The 11,500-nt window shown below is 46.1% G+C and overlaps 1 protein-coding gene across 2 annotated transcripts in view; it reads left to right on the forward strand.

The window, feature by feature from the left end:
* LOC144141093 (uncharacterized) overlaps positions 1-10,602 on the forward strand; it is a 55,507-nt gene extending 44,905 nt beyond the window's left edge. The window contains exons 13-15 of one of the 2 annotated variants that reach the window (XM_077672619.1): positions 1,503-1,639; positions 3,887-4,084; positions 10,212-10,602. In XM_077672619.1, coding sequence (XP_077528745.1) covers positions 1,503-1,639; positions 3,887-4,084; positions 10,212-10,478 — 602 coding nt within the window. In that variant the 3' untranslated portion in view covers positions 10,479-10,602. Of the gene's footprint in view, positions 1-1,502; positions 1,640-3,886; positions 4,085-10,211 lie in introns of those variants that run through there. The other variant, XM_077672627.1, reaches the window with a different exon arrangement.
* The last annotated feature ends 898 nt before the right edge of the window (positions 10,603-11,500 follow it).

Consider the following 11,500-nt stretch of genomic DNA (forward strand, 5'->3'; position numbering starts at 1 on the left):
TCGAAACGTCGTCATATGACAAAGGGAGCCTGCAGAGTCTAGCACAAACTGGAATCAGAGGGCCTTATTAGATACCACACTCTTTTAACGGCACCATTTATCGCTTGTGAATTGCCTATCCTGTATACTTCAAAAACCGCATCTGCCGAGTGATCAGCTGTTCGTTGAAGTCGAAAAACAAAAGGAATGTGAACGCGCAGCTTGCGTGCGTGTTACTAAAACGTACATTCCTTGATTTCGCTCTGTATTTGTACACAACAATAGTGATGTGTCCCCTCCTCACCCCCCCCCCCCCCTTCCTCCCCCATGTTGAAATACATTTCACGTCTAGTTGGTCTGGTGAGTCATACCTGGCTTAAATTTAGTCAGACGTCTTCAGCATTTCCCAAGCTGCACTGGGTTTTTTTTTCATTCCCGTACGAGCTATTCTGCTTCGTCAACTTTTCTTAGTTCTTGCTACAAGGTGTGAGTGGGCAAATATTTAACGACGGACAGCCTTGGAATATACCTAACATTTTCGCGCGGCTTGTATAGGGGAGGCACAAGTTATTGGCAGTTATTGGGTAATCACATCTTAGAGAGATTTTTCTATGGCATATATATTCGAAATGAAGCTGCATTCATTGTCCGTGTTTGAAAACGAAATCAACCTCTCACTGTGCCAGTATCAGGTCTGTATGAGGCTACAGTAGATTTCACTTGTGCCTGATGTATTTGGAGGTGACAGTGGTGATATGCTGCTGCCGTCGGCAGCACCCATAAAAGTGGTCAAGAAGCACGCAGAACCGCGTCCCTGGATAGCTCTTGTTGGCGTTCGAGCACTCAACCAAAACTCATCTGTTGTTAGAAGTGCCCTAAATGCACTATTTGCTTAGAACATCACCATAACAAGTTGTTTAGGGTGCGGAAAGGCAAAAAGAAGCGAAAGAGAAACAAAACACTGCATGAGACCCTATCAGCCACGCAGCGCTCATCCCGTAAGCGCCACAGAAAAGCGGCGGCGGGTGGCCTAGCGATCACGAAGCTCAAAGCGTATAACTATGGCGTATTTTCACGTATTCAATGTGATCCAAGATTCAAACCAGCGTAGAGGCTACACGTCATTGCTACCACTGCAGCGTATAGCTTCAGTATTTATTGCGGTCATTGTTTGTGCATTGCTGTGTGTGCTTCTAAACTCAAGAGACTGAGTTTAGAAGCATTTATATTTGTAATTGTGATGGTGGGATTGTACTTGCCATGGTGGCATGTTTGCTAAGGCATTCTGCAGCTGTGCATGAACTTTTTGGTTTGTTGTGGATGTTTTCAAAGAAAAGTGAAAGCAGAACAGAAACTGCCTTGGCATGACATGCATGGAAACGAACCCTAGGTGGGGGGAAATAAATCCAGAATGCTCTTTCACCGTAGCATCGCAGTTGGCTTGTTACGTCTGATCCCAAATTTGAACTCCAAATAAATTAAAATGATGGTGCCATTAACTTTTCTTTTTGTTGTCAAACAAGCTGGATGTACTGAGAAGACCTTCTCTGGTCACTTGCTGCTCTTTGATGAGGAACAATGGGACAAGGAGTGCCGGGAAATTGCCTGTAGACATCCGCACCTCAAGCTCACGGTTGTCATGCGACCGTATCTCTCTGGTGTAAGTGCAATGCTACCATACACGCTTTTCCATTTTCTAACTGAAGTGCAGTTAGTGAAATTTGCCATTACACCAAGTTGCTGTCTGGTTGATGTGGGTTGTTGTAAAGCAAAATAGTTTCACACTCTTACTAGCTTTTAAGTAGCTGAAAACATTTGAGCCTATAATTCTTCAAGCCATGACTTCGTGTTCTGTATAAAAGAGGCAGCTCATGTGCTGCACATACCAACACGTATGTCCCGTTTCTGGAGAAGGGGTGTTGGCAGTAAAGTCGGATATACTGAGTGCGTTCAACCTGCAAGTTTTTATTCAAATCCTACCACAGAAAAGACTGGCTTTTGTTATGTCATGGTAAATTTTCAATTTTCTGCACCAAAAAGTATTAGTTTTCAATGTTTTATAATGCAGGAAAACGAAGCTAAATGAATGCACCTTTAAATGGTAGACTCGTGAAGCAGAAAAAAACTCTGGAAGGAGTGAGTCAGATGTGCTTTGGAGTGTGGCAACTGCTCTGCGGAATGGCACTTTCGCATCAACAAGGTTTGCCTCTGCTACTGGCAACTAAACACTCAGTGCGCCTTGAGTGGACTGCAGAGTTCGCACAGGTTCGAGGAGGCACTTTTGGAGTAGATAAGGGCACTCCAGAAAGTAGGGCCGGGGTCCTTGACTTTATACAGAACCAAGCACGCAGAGTTGGAAGCTTAAGGAAACAGGTATTGCAAACTTGCTGGACATGACCAAAGGTCACTTGCTATGGGACCTCAATGAGGATCAGAGTGTTGACGCTGACGAGTGTTTCAATTATTCTGAATAAGTTGACAAGTGATAGCAATGTGCAATCTGACTGAATATAGAACCGAGCAGTCGGCCGAATAAAATGGCTGATTGTAGCTTGTGCACAATGTGAATGTCTATTTTTATAGTTTATCACAAAGGTAAGCATTGATCGGAATGAATTTTTTGTAGGTTGAAAACAGTGCGCATCACTATATTCTGTTATTTTTCAATATTGTGCCACGAGCTTGACAAAAGAAATGTCCTCGGGGATATTCACAAATTTGCCTGCGCAAGTGATGCTGCTCGATTGTCTTGTCTTCTCAGAAAAGTTAGATAACAGCAGCGTGACCAGGTGCCAAATGCAATGGTGGCCGAAAGCAGGCTGCTCGCGTGCCAGACTCTGGTCTTTGCATATCAAAGTTAGACTCGAACTCTCACAACTCATTCCTGCTGCGCATTCCTGCTGCACATACGTGGTCTGTCACCACGATGCACAGCATATTAAAAGCCGTGTGCTCCATTGTTTGTACAGTAGAACCTCGTTGATACATTCCCAGTTCATTCGATTTCCCGGTTACTACGCTGTCGATTGTGAACACTAAAAATGCCCAACAGTTTTTTTCCCTGGTTACTACGTTCCCGGATAACACGATTTCCTGGTATGTACATTCAAAATTTTGGACATTTTATCCAACCACGACTGGATGATACGTTTTAGGGTGAACGTTTTAGGGTGCGCGCAGTGCAATAAGCAGGCCCGAGCGGCGGTCAGGCCGCCTGGGTCACCGTGGCGGCGTTCCCACAGTGCTGGGCTTGCCCGAGTCACTTGGTAACATGGCTACCTTTAGCCAACGTCGCCTGTATAACGACGTCCCAACGTGCGAAACGCTAGCCTTGGAAGAAATCGTGGCGGAATCACGCCATGAAGCAGTGTCAGCGCTGGACGAAGCCGCCAAGGAAGATGGCGACGACGACGGGGAGGCGTCTGAGGCTTCAGAAGGTGGCGTCTGAGGTTTGAGGGGTGGCGTCTCCGGGAGCGGCTTGGAAGCGGTGCGGGGTTACTTTCGTGCAAAGGACAATCCCAGTGCTGACAAAAGCCTGCAATGTTTAGAAAAGGAGCTCTTGCTCTCAAAGGGCTGCAGCATGCGCCAGCAGACATTGACAGACATGTACAAGTGAAAAAGGCCATTAAATGCTTATGTTCGTCCTTTTTTTTTTTTTTTCTGTGGCAGATTATGCGTTTTCCTAGATACTCGTACAGTCCTCCCTCACTTTTTTTTAAACGGATCAACGAGGTTCTTCTGTATTTGACTTTATTGTGATAGCACCTTGTAGCTTGTTAAAGTAGCTGTCTCAGCTTGGCATTAATATATTAAAACCACTGCTGTTCAAAAAAAAAAAATTAGTTTTTTCTTTCAAGATGTGGTTTTGATATGCTTGGGTACTGCAGCTGATTATTTTAATTTTCAGAGCCTTGCTGGAGCGACTCTCGAAGAGTGGGATATCATAATGAAACGACTGCGCACAATACTGACCATTGAGGGTGGCACGTGCCCATCCACTGACGTATTTATCAAGGAGCTTGTGCAGTGCCTTATCAGCTGCGTTGCGTTGAAACTGCAAGGGAACTGCAGCCACCTATTCCTCTGCTTTGCCCGCACTGTCAAGGCAAGTGCTTTCTCATCATGTGCACGAATGCGTGTGTGGAGTGGTTGAGCCGACAATCGAGAGTGCCGAGGGAGGCATAGAAGAAGTAGCTCGTCTCTTGTTTGTGTGGTAAAAACTTTTGAAATGTTGGCAAAGGAAGAAAATAGAGAAAATTATGTGCCACAGGGGGCATTCAAAGGCACAGCTTTGGAGCATGGTGCCTGACGCTCTTACCAATCAAGCGGTTGGGTTGGCTGCACTCCCTTCTGTCTTCTGGTGTAACAACTGTAACCTCTGCTTAAAGGGGCCATACAAACAAAACACAAGTTTGGTTCATTCAAAAGATTGTGTTGTTAGAATCATACTGACACCACTTTTAACGCACATTTTGCTCAATTAAGCTATATAATTGGGGAAAAATGGAATGGCCATGCGACCCGCTAACTCATTTCCCGCAACAGAACCTATGATGTCATATGCCCAGCTCCCAGCTGTGCGATTGGCTGAGGCCAGTAAATGGAAATTGGGCAGGGCTTATAAGCTTGCCGAATGAGCTATTTTCGCTTAAATGCAATGCATGTTGATTTTACAGCAGTAAGAATGGTGCGCTGAACAATGAAAGTTACGGAAATACACGTAAACATAGAAGTACCAATGCGCACTGCTGTTATTACTAAGCGCACTATGCTTGTATTAGCTACGCAGCAGTCCACCGCTTTGGAGTTGTCTTTCACAACACTGGCCGATTGGCGTAAGCAACGTTGTCTCACGTCACCCTGTTTGTCGAACATATCCCATGTTTCACGAAACGATTACTCTCTGTCATAACAAAAACAAGCGAGGTGCAAATACGGTCAAAAACAAAGCAATGGCGGACAACGGTCTGCGGCTCCGTATGTCAGCACTATCTGGGAGGGCTGACAGTAAGCAAGGCTGCAGAGCCTGATGACGCACTGGAAGTTCGTTTGCGACTTCACGGCAAACATCAGGAAAATACACGATTTGCCGGGAGAATGAAAGTTTTAACCTAAAGTGATTAATTTCTCGGTGAACATGGCATCGTTTGCTGCCGGACAAGCACTGGGGGCACTATAAAACACGAAATCTTTCAAATAAAACAAACTTTTATTTGGTCTGCATGGCCCCTTTAAGGATGGTAGCCAGCACCGCTCCCAAAACCGGTGTTGAGTTGGACCTTCTCTACTCCTATCCCTCATGGCCATGACTTGAATGTCTAGACACTTGAGTGTCTATTTTCATGCAAAAATAGGAATTTTGAAATGTTAGGAAAGGAAGAAAATGTAAAAAATAAAGCATCCTTTATCAGAGGTTACAGTTAAATGCGCACAAATACACCAGAAAATGGAAGCAAACACAGCTGCCCCTAAAATCAATTTTCAGAACACGAGGCTTTGGGCACATATTTTTCTCCATTTCTTCTCTTTCCTAACAGTTCAAAACTAGTATGTTGGCACAAAAAAGAGATCAAATATATCAGCGGTACTTTCCTTGGCACTCTGAACTGTTCGCTTTCCTTCCTGTATTGATCCAACAAGCTCCCTCATTCCCAAATAATATACATACACACATAGGTACACCCTTTGTCAAAATTTTCTAGGCCAGTCCTGAGCCTTCTCAACCTCAAATAATTCGAAGAATAAGCCTTAGCTTTAAATGTGACAAAACTGTTTTATATAACAGTAAGAAAGAAAGTGTTGTTTCTCCAGCTTTCCGGCATAAAACGTTCTAGCCCCGCTGGGGCGTTAGCTTGCGCATTGAATTTTTTGCAGCCTGCGCACTTTCGGCTTGGCCTAGAAAATTTCGACAAAGACTGTACATACTTTGGCTGCATGTTTTTTATGTGCCAAGTGCCCGACAGCTTATATTCCGGGCTGTTCTGTCAACCGAAAGCCTAAAAACTCATTTTAAAAATGCCGCTTTCAAGCCCTGAGTACTGAATGAATGAATGAAAAGTCTTTATTGTGGAATGGCTCTTTGGCCTAATAGGAGGGGTAGAAGGGTGTCGGAGAAAAGACAGAAACAAAAACAAAGAAAGAAGAGAAAGAAGTGCGTACACACATGCGTGTACATGGTATACATTTGCAATCACATGCGGCGATCGATGCCTGCCTCGTGAGCGAACGCCCAGAGGGAGAGCAGGGTGTCGCGGCTGTTGTTGCTGGGGGTGGTCCATTGATGCAGAGTGCTGATGTGCGGTGGCAGGTACTGGGCACGGAGGTCCCGGTAGCCAGGGCACTCCCACAGCATGTGGGTCACTGTTGGGCACACTTCCATGGTGCATGTGGAGCAGCTCACTATGGGGCCCTGTTCGTGGTCGCTGTCGTCGTCGGTAGCCCCGGGCCTGCATCGGTGGTGGGCCCGCCATTTGGCGAGCACGTCTGCTGTTAGTGCGGCCCCCGCACGTGTCTTGTGGATGAGGACCTGAGCCCCCCGTGGCAGTCCTCGGGGCAGTGGGTGGTGGTTGGTGGGGATGTGCTGCCAAAGGGCGCGCCTTCGCTCCCTCTTGGCTGCCAGAATTTTGGCTCTTGGGTCGGGGTCGTCTGGTGCGGGCATAGTCTGGGTCACCAGGGCGGAGCGGTCGTCCATTAGCTCGCTCGCCAACGCCTGTGCGGCTCCATCGCCAATGCCACCGGCGTGACCTGGTACCCAGTCCACTCTCACCTCCACTCCATATTGCTGGTACAGCACTGTGCTTGCCATTGCCACTGTGCTTGCCCTGAGTACTGTAATGGCAATCTTGTTCTAGGGCTGGTGCACTTGTTATGTGCCAGCACTCGATTATGCAGCTTCAACTGGCGTGAGACCTGAGCACCAGTTAGAAGTCACAAAATGCGTATACAGTGAAAGCTCGTTAATTCGAACTTGAATAATTTGAATTCGTGGATAATTTGAGCTGTACGGTTCGGTCTGGCCAAGCTCCATAGAAGTCGTATGTATTATAAAGTCCATTAATTCGAACGTAAGTAGGTTCCGCCAATTTGAACTACGCACCACTCGCTGGTGGCTTTGTACCTGGTACACAGTCAGAGAAACGCACCCGCTGCCTTTACACAAGGCTGCATTGCGTAGGGAACGGAGAGCAGAACGGAGGGAAAAAGGGAAATCGGGGGAAACCAATCTGGATCCCCATGGTGGACGTTCTTGGAGGATGTATTATTTGCGCACTACGTCGATGTGGGCATGAGCGCAGGGGTGTGTGGTGCACTGAGGGCATTATAGCTCAGGTCAGTAGCGCAGAACGTGTTGCTAAGGGTGACAACGAGGTGGACGAAGCAGCAGTGCCATCGTCCACCCCGAAGTCATGTGGATTGAATGCCATCCGTCTCTTCAGTTTTGAAAAAGACAACGAGGAGGCCTTCCTCATTATTCCAGCAAAAAGTGCTGAGGACAAAAGGCAGACTGCAATCAGGGACTTTTTCAAGTATCACTTCACTTTGGCTAGTTCAAACTTTCATTAGTTCGAACCGAGATGGCATCCCCTTGCCGTTCAATTTAACGAGCTTTTACTGTAACAAGGGCCTGCCTGTAACCTTGCCTCAGAAGGAGAAGGATGTGGTTGAATTCACACTGTAGGCAGCTTCTTTCTTTCTCAAATTTTTTTCCTCAATTTCCCACTTTTTCGCCACGAGCAGTATCGCAGCGATAGAAAATTCTCGAGCAGTACATCTCGGCATGTAGTGCAACTAGAAAGGTCATTTCTTTTCCAGCGGGAAGCTGAATGCTTCCCGTTAGAAAAGAAATGTAAGCAGGAACCTTGCAATAAGGGAAACAAATTTTGCATTTCATGTTTTAATTATCGTTTGATTAGCATTATTTAAAACTGGTTAGAAGGAGTACTTCAAACCTAGAAGTTAGAATTGATGTAAACTTGCATGTGATTGCCACACGAAAAACTGCTTCCAACGTTGCATTCTCAACAACTTCTAGTATCTATTCCGGCCTTGCTGGTAATTTTTTGTTGAATATTTTTTTTTTCTATTTTTCTCAAGAGCAATGAAGAAATATTTTTAATTATCTTGGAAAATAATTACCGTACATCAAAGTAATGGGGTATCTGAAATCAGCTAAGAAAACTGAACAAGCCCATGAAGTTTCATCAAAACTGGTTGGAAAGCAAAAAAAAGAATGTTTCAAGGACCAGTGTGTAAGTTGGCTTTTTCACATAGCTCTGAAGCATCCAAAAAGCCAATTACAGTAAACCCCTGTGTGAACAATATTGTTTTATTCAAATTATCATTTTACTTGAAGTTTTAGTGCGCAAGCACTTTTGCGGCCGCCACTGGGGTTTGGCGGCGGCAATGGCGACAGCCATGGCTACGGTGTAACCGATCGAGCGAACGCAGGAAGAAATGGCGGAGGAAAATGTGGCGAAAGTGTGCGGAGGAGGGCAGTATGCTGACCCCGCACGAGACGCTTGTCGGTGGATCTGGTGAAACTGTCAGGGGGAGGGCGGTACGTGCTGCTATGGCACCATCTCTCTCACTGCCTCCCCCTCACACTTTCGGCAGACACTACTACTCCATGCGTGGCTCATCCCAACCACGTGACATTTGCGAGCGAGGTTCAAACACGATTTGCAACAACAATGGTCGCCGGCGGCAACACGCTGCGAGACGTAGCACACGCTGCCATGCATTTGCTGATCACGCGATCACTTCCTGAGACGCAGCAGATATGTGCCGTGACCGAGAAGATTGCACTTCACACTGTGCACAAATTTCACATTAGGGAGTATAGTGATCTACAGTGCATTTTTTCACGGTCCCCGTAGCTGTGCATGGAGAGCAAATCGTACTCGTTTTAATTAAGTACCGCATATAACAAGGTCAGTTTTCTGCGCCGAGGACTTCGATATATTAAGAGTTTACTGTATGTGAAAATAGCAAATGAGAAATTTTAGGCACGTGAATGAATTTCTTTGGGGCCACAGTGCTGCATCAAATTGTGTGAAAAGGCATATATAGATACATTTTGCTGTATGTAAGTAATCTGCTCCGAATCTAGAAACAAAGCTAACTGCTTGAACTCTGACTGCTTCACAATGATGACCTTCATGTGTGTGCATGAGGGGAAGGTAGCACGTTAAAAAGACTGGCGTCAAAGACAGGAATACTGAAAAAGGAAAACCAGCAACAAGAGCTGTGGCATCGGCCTCCTTTTCTTTTCAATGTCCAGTTTTTCGCACTACCTTTTCCAGCACGCACTAGCGTTGTCTGACCATACTGCCCTTCCTTTTTGAGTAGTATTTCTTGTGCGGGGTGTTGCACTGCTTGAATGAACTCTTCGCAGAATTATTTTGACCAAACTGCTTTCTCCTTCACGCTCAAGTTTTCCACAAAGCTGGAATTTTATGGTCTATTGCTGAACACCAAGGTTGGCACTACCTGGTTGTTTCGAAAGCAAATATAAAAACAATCTTTGCCCATGAAGGCAGCACCTGAGACGGCCATTTTTTCCACCTTTTGTGAACAGCGGCATCAGCTGTTGCACTGAAATCCTCCCATGGACTGGTGCTAAGTGGTTTGTATTCGCACTAATGGAGAGTGCTGCTGTCCAAGGGGATTGCATAAATGGCAACCTCAAGAGCTGCCTCCAAGAAAAGTTGCGCATGGTCACGTATGCAGTGGAGGTGTAGTGGGGGGGTTCCACACTTGCCTCAACTACTTCTTTATGAGGAGTGTTTCTGCGTATTTTTTTTTAAGCTATGTAGCATTGTTTTTGTACTGCATTCCTTTCTTTTTTTGTGCGCCGTGAGCCCGAAGTGAGGTGCTGCAATCGCTCAGTGGCCTTGAAAGCGGCAATCTGTGAAGTGGATAACTGAGCGAACAAAAGCGGGAAGTGCATAGCAGCCTATTAGCCTGGAGCTGTGCAATTTCCGCACAAAGAGGTTCATACGGAGCGAGCGACACTGCTTTGTGTACAATGGTTTCACTGAGACCTGTGCAATTTTTCTGATAGAGGGGAAAAGCAAAAACACCCGTGTGTTCGAGATTTCGGCGCACGTTAAAGATCCCCGGGTGGTCAAAATTAATCAGGAGCTCTCCACTACGGCGAGCCTCATAACGTGTGTAGTTTCGGCTCGTTAAACCCCAAAATCAATCAATCGAGACCTGTGCAATTTCCGCAGGAGTGCCTGAAAGGCGGTGAAGAATTGTCCGGGCAGGCGAAACAGAATATTCTGGAGGCACTGTTACTTGGCCTGCACCACCTGCCAAAGCAGTATTTCAAGCAGAAACTGCTGCTGCTTGCGGACGTGGCCCAGCGCATGGACCTGCCAGAACTTCAAGAAAAACTTGTCCCAGTGCTCCGAGCAGCCTTTACAATACAGCATGATGCAGATGAAAAGGGATTTGATGTTGTGCGCAACGCTCTGCTGACACTGAGTGAAAAGTAAACTGGGCATTTTTTGTGTTCGGGATAGCTGAAGTTGGTCAGAAGGTATACTGGCCGGTTTTCTGTGATAATCATGACTGTGATAAAGCCATGTAACTCATTTAAGTCATCCTCAGTTAACTGTGTTAATAAAGGTTATGCGTGCCAAACTCCTGTGTCACAGTTCCTTTTAGGAAACCCGAAACTTTGAGCGCGTCCTAAAGTGGGCCAGCAAATGCATTGCATACGGAAGAGAGCAGTGTTGGGGGGAAACGAATTGGGGAAACGAGAACTGACAGGATGAATCAGGACAGTGCTTTGTCTTGTCTGTCCTCGTTGGTCCCTTCAACCCTCCTTTTTCTTTTTTCCTGTCTCGTAGTGGTCTGAAATCTTCATACATTGCTTTTATTCAGCTGTGCTGTTTATTAGTATCAATTCAGTGCTGCTTGTAGAGGGCCATAAAAGTGCAGACAGTGTATTTGTCTGGCAATGTCTAGCAATGTGTTTCTTTTGGAACAAAAAAGGGGAGTGACAGTGTAACAATGACTGACAAACTTGTAATGTTTCTATAAGCTTCTTGCTTTAAAGGGACCATGAAGGCAAAAGGCAAGTTTGGTTCATTCAAAAGATTGCTGCGTTAGAATCATGCTGACACCACTTTTAACATAAACTTTGCTCAAATAAGCTACATAATTAGGAAAAAAGGGAATGGTCATGCGACGCACTAGCCCATTTCCCGCAACAGAACCTATGATATCATACCAGCCAGCTCTGCGATTGGCATAGGCCGGCAAAAGCAAGCGCCAATCCGCCTCTTTCACAACCTCACTGCGCATGCGCAATCCCCTAGCGGCCAAGTCCCTAAGCAGTCCAGTAGGGGCAGCAGACGACATTCCCCACAGCTCCCGCACAAGGGGGAAGGAGTCGTGGTTGTATTTACATCATTTGATTTTTTGTGTGCGCTCGTTGTGCGCGGAACAATGCCCACAACTTGTGCTGCGTTCCGCTGTAACTCGGAGTGCCGAAAAGGGAACGGTGCCGGCT

The sequence above is a fragment of the Haemaphysalis longicornis genome, unplaced genomic scaffold (genome assembly GCF_048455015.1).
Source record: "Haemaphysalis longicornis isolate Haplotype H1 unplaced genomic scaffold, Haemaphysalis longicornis Haplotype H1 scaffold_1, whole genome shotgun sequence".
NCBI lineage: Eukaryota > Metazoa > Arthropoda > Arachnida > Ixodida > Ixodidae > Haemaphysalis > Haemaphysalis longicornis.